Genomic DNA, 9933 nt, shown 5'->3' on the forward strand with positions numbered 1-9933 from the left:
AATTACTAAATTACTAAAATAAAATTACTATGAAGAGTTTATACTGATATATCGCATCATATAAAAATGAAAGGAATATTTGTAGTTGATAAAATGTCGTCGAAACACCTAAATATTGAATTATTGACCCGGCAAAGCTGGAGGTATGTATGTACCCGCAAGTACATATCCAAATTTAAGTTTAAATATTTGATTGATAAATTGTTTCAACATTTTTTTTCACAAAAGAAACATTTCATTTATCTCTAATAATAAAAAAAAAACATCCATCAGTTCTTGATGTTTTATTGAGGCGTGTGATGTAAACATTTTCTTTCCTGTACAAAAGATATAATGGCATTATTGAATACATGTATACTTTCCAAACAATGATTAGAATAAAATTATTCAACGAAAACAATGAAAAGAAAATCATGCATTTCACATAATTGATAATATTATTTCAAGTTAAAAAAAGGATTTTTCAAGTAATTGAAAATTACTTGATCCACATAACGCATTAATTTTGCCGGATGGCGTCAAGTTATCAAATGGTATTGCGATCATCGTAGTTTTGGTAAATTCAGTGCAGTAATATTCAATGCATTGAAACGTTTAAATGTCGTTAAATACTGTAAAACTGATTTTTGATTCTTCATTCGGAAAAAAAGTTATATTTGAATGATGTCTCTGTAGTTATTTCCGAGGCCCATTTCCTTTCTACAGCGTAGACAGTGCTGCGACCAAATCCCCTCAAGGTCTTTTATAAACCCTTTCCTCTGAAATCTTCTCTAATACTTTCCATGATATTTCCTCCAAATTATAAGCCTCTGATATCTTCTCCAATACCTCCTCCTCCTATGAAATCTTCTGTTAAACCGTATCCTTTGGAATCTTCTTCCATACCAGTTGCTGTTCTGTTGTTGTGCCTCCTCAACTCCTACAGTAAAGTAATCAGTAATAATCAGTTATTTTACATGTAAAATAATGAAATTAATAAGAACAAAACTGTTTTAACTTTTTAATCATTATAAAAAAAAATCTTTCCCTTTATTTCACAAATATATAATTTCTTCTTCGAAACGTTCTACTTTGATTGAAATCTTTCATTTCAGGAAGTAATTGTATGTTGTCAAGAAAAAAAAAATCAAAGTCTATGAATATTTATCATAGAATTTTTTTTGCATTTATGATCATGGAAGTACTATAGGTATACTTTAAAAACTTTCTTTACATTTTAAGGGCTTTGGCGGGGACAACGATGCGCTAATTCATAAATACCGCAAAAAAATATTGATACAATATACAGCGCATTAGGGTGTAGTGCTAATTCATGAATGCGCCTACAACTCAAAACCAAGTGTTTGCGCTAAATTTGAATTCGCCGATTTATGAACAAGTTTAGTATCTTTTCTAACCGTCAACTAAAAAAAAAAAATGTTTTAGTACATGTTCGGAATCTTCGCCTAACCTCTGAAAAAAAAAATTCTTCTCGTGTATTATCACATAACAATAAATATATAGGCAAATTTTGATCAATCGTTACATACTTGTTTCTTTAAATTGTGTGTATTTTGTCTGGCCAAAGTGATTTTGAAATTATGAAACTAATTGTTCCATAACATCTTTGAAACAGGGTTAAAGTCAAAAGTAATCTGATATCACATTTAATGTGTTGGGAGCGCCATTGTCGAACAGTTTCATGGTGATCAAGTTTGAGATGTCCAAAGTTACATTTACATCTGCTCACAATTTTGCGCTTATTCATTATTAATGCATTGAGATAGACATGTCTATAGAGTTTCACGTGTTTTTTTTTTCATATAATTTGATTCAAATAAAAAATTCAGTTAAAAAATAAAAAATATTAATTACAACGATCAGAGGCCAGAGCGCAAAAGCTTGCAAGGGAATCGAAAAACCGGTAGCGATTAAATTATGAGAGTTTAAAAGGTACTTTGGTAAAATAATTTGTAAATTGGTAAAATAAATATTTTTCGTCACGAAAATATAACAGCTGTTGTACAAGAGTTCATTCAGAAACGTTATATGTCGAAATTAAAATACAAAACATTGTACTTTCTATCAAAAGGCTTTGATGGATTTATAATTCAAACATGAAGTCACATGATATGAAGTGTCTAACTTGACCACCTACCCGGAATACACATGCTCTCCCCCAGGTCCGGAATCTCTTCACATATCTCCAGGTCGTCACAGTCACTGTCGAAAGAGCAGCTTTTGAGAGGCGGAGGTTGGGGTACGTCATTTTCTGCCGAATCTGAATGGTTTGTGACATATAAGTGTCGCTATTAGGTAAAACATTTGAATGCTATGTTTGAATACTTGTTACTGATAACACTAGCAAGTCCTTAGAGCATCTCTTTGTTCAGTGTAATCAAACATTATAAAGACACAGATGTAGTTATGTTAACAGATATATAACAAAAGTCTTGTATGAGACTTATTATCTTACCTTTTCCTGCCAGACCCAACCCAACAATCACAAGGATAAGGAAAATCTGTAGATACTTCATGGTGGTTACTTTTGTCTCATCTGATGAAAAATTACTGAATTCCTTTTTATATATTTAGGGACATGGTATTTGAGGTCATACCGACGTAAATATAGCACACAAGTTGTTTATATTATTGTCTATTGTACAACAACATCCGCTCACCAATTCGGATTTAATTTATTGTGCATGGAGTAAAATCCTTCTAAACCAATGCCATATGCTCGTTTCTGTAATTTCCTTAACTTTGATAGATTCTAAGGAAAATAAGTTTAACTGTACTAAAGCGGATTCTGCATTGCAGAACCACGAAAGGTAAAAATGAGATCCTGAAAGTAATATAAGGTTCGTGAGTTCAAGACGTATAAGTAAATAATACGTAGAAACTTGCAGCTTCTTATGAAATATCATGAAAAACATTTTTTTAAATATATTTTTTTTTTCTTTCCTTTTTCATTTTAGCATTTAATTTATTTTTATAAAAAGATCCATTTATCTTCATTTTTTAAAAAAAAATATACCGGTATGATGCAAAAAGGCTCTGTTATTTAACAGATTCTAGGAGGACAGCAGCAATTGGCCCCCGAAACCACAGATCATATAGAAACTGGTTTCTAAAACCTACATGAGAGTTTTTCAATACGACAGTCAATTTAATTTTTATATCAACATTCGATTGATTGTGTTTAGAATCAAAATCTGTGATGACTTTAACTTTCAATCGTACGTTTGACTCAATGACCTTGTCAGCAAATACACATGAACAATCTGAGAATTTTCATACTAATTGTTTGGTCATTATGTACATACTGAGTTGTCGACGGGTTTTTCCAAAATTAGCAAATTTTCCGAAATTATCAAAATTATTTAAATTATCAAAAATACTAGTCCGAGACCAGAAGAGCTTATGCAAAAGTAATGGGTCCGTCGTCCGTCCGTCTTTTTGTCTGTACACATTTTTTTTTCAAAATGCTAATCCGCTTACGGTTTAGGTCTGATTTTAATATTACTTGGCACACAAGTAGACTACACTAAGATACTAATTACTGGGTTTCGATGAACGGTATTGCCACGTTTACTAGAAATTTCTTTGAAATTTTTTCAAAATTCTACTCTTACAGTTTTGATCTTATTTCAATATCTTGCAACACAACTAAACTACACTAAGACACATAATTCTTTGTATCTGTTGCCATGGTTACTAAAAATATAAATTTCTTTGAAATATTTTCAAAATGCTATTCCTCCTACTGCTTTGGTCTGATTTCAATATATCTTGCCAAGAAAATGACTAAACCAATGATTAATTTATTGCTGTTGCAAAGTTTCAAGTTCAAATGCTACTTCATCTCTCCTTAGTTATAAGAAAATACCAGTAGAGCTACACCTCTTGAAACTCTGTTATAACATACAAAATTTGATAAGGCGGGAATACATTCTCATTATCTTAATTAAGATAACAAGAAACACATTATAGGTGTATAAAGTTGAAAAAAAGAACGACTTCATTTCTCATGTAAAACATTTCACATTTTGTATGCTGTTTAACTTTCACCTCGAGTCGATTCAATGCCCCTTTTTGCACAGTACCAAAGAAGAAGGTACAGTTTCAATACAAATAAAGCCCTATATTTTTCTAAAATATGAAAGTGATAGAAGAAATTAAAATTAATTCTTTTTGAATCATAGGAATCTCTGCAGTAAGAATACACAAATGGTTTTCCTCATATGACCTCCTAAATGCCAATTGTGACGTCATTAACTTGTGCATTTTCCCGTATTTTCTTAAAAAGTTGCAGAAGACCTCAATTTTCAGGGAATTTTCTTTCAAAAAACATACTCTGCCACCGTCGCCCGGAAAGATTTTGAGATAAGTGATTTTTCATAGCAGTTCACATAATATATCCAAAAATTAAAGTGGGCGACGGTGGCAGACACTATTTTCTAAAGGAAAATTAGTAGAAAAACGAGTCATTTTGAAGCTTTTCTGCATTAAACTTAAAAATGTACCAAAGTAATGACGTCATATTTCAAGAAAGGCTCTTCTTCATGTCATATTCTTTAATGATTTATCATATTCATCTACTCAACTATTGTTAAAGCCAATTTCATAACTTTTTAAGAACATTGAATTTTTAGGGCACAATAAAGCTCAAACCGTACCGTCTTCTTTCATGATACTTTTAAAAAGTTTCCGACATATTAACTTATTTTATGCATAAAAAAATGATGAAGGGTATTTAATGATATTTTGTTGGGCATGTGCTAGAGGTTTATCCCTATCCTAAACTCAACCCAACCACCCACCACCCTCAACTAGATTTAAAACTGAATGCTCAAGTAAGCTTTTCTGATAAATATCTCTGCCAGTGTTTTGCATTTGTCGTTTAAAGTTTATCTATTTATCAATGTTACGGAAATGAATGGCATTGGTTTGGAAGGATTTTACTCCATGCACAATAATTTAATTCCGAAATTGTGAGAGGATGTTGTTGTGCATTAGACAATAATATCAACAACTCGTGCTATATTTACAATCTAAATGACCTCAAAAACCTCGTCTCAAAGACATAAAAAGGGAATTCAGTAATTTTTCATTAGATGTGACAAAAGTAACCACCATGAAGTATCTACAGATTTTCCTTATCCTTGTGATTGTTGGGTTGGGTATGGCAGGAAAAGGTAAGATAATAAGTCTCATACGACTTTTGTTATATATCTGTTAATATAACTACATCTGTGTCTTTATAATGTTTGAATACACTGAATAAGAGATGATTTGCGGACTTGCTAGTATTATCAGTAACAGGTATTAAAACTTACAGCATTCAAATGTTTTAACCTAACAGTGACACTTATATTTCACAAACCATTCAGATTCGGCAGAAAATGACGTATCCCAACCTCCGCCTCTCAAAAGCTGCTCTGACGACAGCGACTGTGACGACCTAGAGATATGTGAAGAGATTCCGGACCTGGGGGAGAGCATGTGTATCCCAGGTAGGTGGTCAAGTTAGACACTTCATATCATGTGACTTCATGTTTGAATTATAAATCCGTCAAAGCCACTTGATAGAAAGTACAATGTTTTGACATTTTAATTTCGACATAAAACTTTTCTGAATGAAGTCTCATAAAAGATTTTAAAAATTTATTTCTTGAAGAAAATATCAATTTTTAAAATCAGAGGGAAAAAAGCTCTAAATCTCTAATAATTTAATAGCTACCGGTTTTAAAATCCTCTTGCAAACTTTTGCACGCTGACCTTCTAAAACTAGTAGTTTAAATGTTAATTGATTTTTTCAATTTTGATTGTATTATTTTAAAAAAACCCACATGAAACTCTATAACACGTGTCTACTCGATCAGTTAAATGAATTAGCGCAAAAATGTGAGTAGATATAATTGTAACTTTGGAGAATTCCATATTTGAGCTAAATGTACTTATCACCTTAAAACTGTCCAATATGGGCACTCTAAACACATTTAAGTGATATTAGATAACTTTACACTTAGTTTCATCTTTTCAAAACCACTTTAGACAGACAATATATACACACAACACGGTCATGCACGCCAAGAAATATTTTCAAGAGGTTAAGCGATGATTCCGATCATGTACTAAATCAATTTTTTTTAGGTTGACGGCTAGCAATCAAGTGTAAAATAGGTCCCTGATCTGTGATTCCCCATCAAAAATGCTCAAATTTTCAAACATACATTTTTCTTTAACAAATCGTCGAATCCTTTGAATTTGAATTTGCTGTCTTTGCAATCTATAATCACTTGCTGAAATGAAGGATTACATGTTACAATCAAAGCAGAATATTCGAAAAGAAGTGGAATAACTGTAAAATAGAGGGAGATAATTTTTTATAATAATTTTAACAGTTCTATTCTTATTAAGACTGTACATGTAAATATTTACTGTAGGAGTCGAGGAGGCACAACAACAGAACAGCAACTGGTATGGAAGAAGATTCCAAAGGATAAGGTTTAACAGAAGATTTCAGAGGAGGAGGTATTGGAGAAGATATCAGAGGCTTATAATTTGGAGAAAATATCATGGAAAGTATTAGAGAAGATTTCAGAGGAAAAGCTTTATAAAGCCCTTAAGGGGATATGGTCGCAGCACTGTCTACGCTGTAGAAAGGAAATGTGCATCGGAAATAACTACAGAGACATCATATAATATATAACATCTTTTATCAAATAAAAAAAAGGTTATAGAGTATTTAACTACATCAAAGCGTCAATGCTACCGCATTGAATTCACCAAAACTATGCTGATCGCAATACCTTTTGATAACGTGACGCTACTTTTATTTAATCATTGTTTGGAAAGTATATTGAGTATAAACTGTCACCGAGTTTTGTTTTAAGGAATGAAACATCATAATATCAACAATTTTAAAATTGAGCTCTATTTCATGAAATGTATCACACAAAACACTTTCTAGAGATTACAAGATTCGAAGAAATAATTAATCAATCAACCATTTGAACTTTAATTTGGGTACAAATGTACATACTGTCGATATTGATTTCCATGTGGTTCAGATTAAATGCATATATCACGTGAGTGTCAGATCACGTGACGAACTTTAATTTACTTCAGAATGGTATATTTGTTAACGCACTTGTACATGTATTGTAAATGCTTTTTTTCTCAATCTGTTTTAATTTGTACTAAATTTATGACATAGTCATTGCTGCATGGAAATAAAGTTTTAAAAGTATATTTCTTAAGTACATTTCTTAAATCTGTTCATTTATTCAAAATATATAGTTTTCGATGGACTTGATTTTATCCAAAAAAAATTTTGTAGTAAATGTCAACAATTAAGCTTGGATTCCTTCATTTTTCAACCAATTTGAATCTGTCATACTGTATATTGACTTGAAAATAACACAATCTTACGAATATATATTAACAAAAACCTTCTCTTAGAATATTAAAGATTTTTGCCTTGATATTACTACCAAACACGTTTACAGTTGGTTGCTATAAGAGGAAAATTCCCTAGTTTGAGCTCCAAGACGTTGGCCAAGGGACATAACTCGAAACAAAAATACGTCATACAAAAACTACATATTTAATTAAAATCTTAGGGAAGATTTGTGTATGTTATATAAAAATTTAAACTTTAGTAGATATCTTCTTCACCTCAGGGCACCTGATCACACCTCACTGTTAACTCTTTTTGTCCGTGTTTTATGCTTTGTTCACAGATGTTTATTATTTCCAGGTTATTTGGAGATAGGTCTCTCTCTGTTTGATACCTTCATCTTTTTTATTTGGTTGGCTTTAAGCTGACGATGATACCTAAACATCAGAGGTAGAATCAGGTGCCTTGGATGGAGTAAAGACCTCCTTTCGACCGGTCACACTCGCTATGTACTCCTGGTCATGATCGAACAAACAGGAAAATCCGTAGATTAATTGATTGTAACAACACCTGAAAAGTACACATTAAAAGGGCTACCGAAAACCTCACCATTGTAAGTATGTGATCCGATTAAACCTAACGATTGATTTATCCTTCTTAAAATTTAACTGTATAAGAACACTTGTTTTGTGTCTTAAGAAGTTCAGGTAACCGTCTTTAGTTTCTTTATCACTTTGAGCCAGTATCTTGCCAATTTCATGCAAACAAGGTTTTTTCAGGCAAGTGTAGCCAGCAAGTGGAAAAGTTTTATCAAAAAGTTTATCAACAAATGGACTATGTGTAAATATATGCAATGTATTCTTAGATAAAAATGCACATCATCATACCACTAATGGCTTATATTTGGTATGGCTTTATCGATAAAGATTAAAAAATAAATAGTAAGCAGTTTTTAAACATTTTCGGTGTGTTTTAAAGATTGGTCTGAAAATATACGACAGAAGGACAAAAAGGATCTTATGCAAGAAAATTGAGAAAAAGTTTACAATCTGCACAATGGAACATTTTTTATAACATTCTACAGCGGAATCAAATATTGACTGGGATATACCCTCAGCAAATAACACCTTTTGAAGATATTATTATGTCAACGCATGGATTGGGTGTGTGACACGTGGTACAAGATAAGAAGTAGCCAAAAACTACGTAGAATTGTGAACCCTAGACTTCCTGATTGTGTAAAAAGGACGAGGGTACAATATTTCTGATCTTAAGTTTAGATTTTTATAGTTATTCGAACTATTGCAGCAAAATTGTACATTTTTAAGAAAAAACACAGACCCATTAGGTGATTCTCTTTTCTATCAAAAAATGTAGCAATATATAATTATTTAACGTCAACATTGATAAAATAGACTTACCTTATAAGTAGAAATTTTAGCGAGACGCAAATTTAGCGATTTATAAAATGTGCAGAAAAACTTAGCATGTAATTCAAGTCACTTTCAATACTTTCAAAGCTTCCCACGACGCATTTTTTCTTCTCATAATAAACCTTTTCCCTTACAGTGATTTGGCTATTGATTTTTCTTCTGTGTACCCCATTATGACAAGGAACATCCTGTAGGTGTGTCTGGTCGACAGAAAATGCTTACTACTCCAAGGCATCTGATCCCACATATCTGAATCGCATTTCATTGATGTTTTCATTTTTAAAAAAAGTTTAGAAATATTTTTTTTATTTTTTACATTTCTGAAGCCTAATGTTCACTAAAAAAAGCTGTTATCAGAAATATGCCAATGTTCATTAAAGTTCTTTAGCACAAATTTCATGTGGTAAGATTGCTGCTAAAAACTTCATGGAAAATGGTATTTTTTTCAAATTTGAACGATCTTTGATATTGTTACTGTTTATACATGTATATTAGATGCTACCTTAAATGTCATCATTAAAAATGGATTGCTTTAATTTGTTAAAATAAAACATGAATGATAAATTCAAAAACACAACCAAGTCAAAACAAAATAAGAGATAAATTAATTTGCTGATTGTTCACAATCACGCATGTCAGTTTCAAACATTCCTTTTCTCTGAGTTACTTTTTTTGTTCAAGTAAAACATGAATTGGCGACAAATATCATACAATATAAAAGGATGCTGCATAAGAATTTACATTTTCCATAAATTATGTACCCCAAATCGATTACACAATATGGCCAGCGTGTACAGTTACTAATGGCCACAACAAAAGAGAAAAATAAATGTTATTCTGACCGTTTAGTAATGAAAAGAAAACATGAAAAATTATATACAATGTATATATGTTTCCGCATACACAAAAGACATTTTAAAATACTTGAAATAAATGATGAATTTTTTTTACAAAAAAAAATTATAAAAAAGAGGTGGCAAGGCTAAACAAAAATACAGACAAATAAAAAACAAGAGGCCCAGGGGCCAGAGCACTCACCTGAGCACATCAGGCTTGAATTTACCCCCTCCCCCCCCAATTTTTTTTACAAAAAAGAATATACACTACCTGAGGATG

General features: G+C 31.6%; 2 protein-coding genes across 2 annotated transcripts; one reads left to right on the forward strand and one right to left on the reverse strand.

The window, feature by feature from the left end:
* Positions 1-269: 269 nt before the first annotated feature.
* Positions 270-2616, reverse strand: LOC134232910 (uncharacterized). The gene is made up of 3 exons (XM_062714905.1): positions 2456-2616; positions 2138-2260; positions 270-919 (listed from the first exon to the last, which is right to left on the reverse strand). Exons 1-3 carry the CDS (start codon positions 2514-2516, stop codon positions 771-773), a joined length of 333 nt encoding a protein of 110 aa, XP_062570889.1. The 5' UTR covers positions 2517-2616; the 3' UTR covers positions 270-770.
* A 2354-nt stretch (positions 2617-4970) lies between these two features.
* On the forward strand, positions 4971-8157 carry LOC134232893 (uncharacterized). Its single transcript, XM_062714881.1, has 3 exons — positions 4971-5177; positions 5373-5495; positions 6429-8157. Exons 1-3 carry the CDS (start codon positions 5117-5119, stop codon positions 6572-6574), a joined length of 330 nt encoding a protein of 109 aa, XP_062570865.1. The 5' UTR covers positions 4971-5116; the 3' UTR covers positions 6575-8157.
* The last annotated feature ends 1776 nt before the right edge of the window (positions 8158-9933 follow it).

This window comes from Saccostrea cucullata, unplaced genomic scaffold, assembly GCF_032062105.1.
Source record: "Saccostrea cucullata isolate Sc308-1 unplaced genomic scaffold, CSIRO_AGI_Scuc_v1 ctg52, whole genome shotgun sequence".
Classification (NCBI taxonomy): domain Eukaryota; kingdom Metazoa; phylum Mollusca; class Bivalvia; order Ostreida; family Ostreidae; genus Saccostrea; species Saccostrea cuccullata.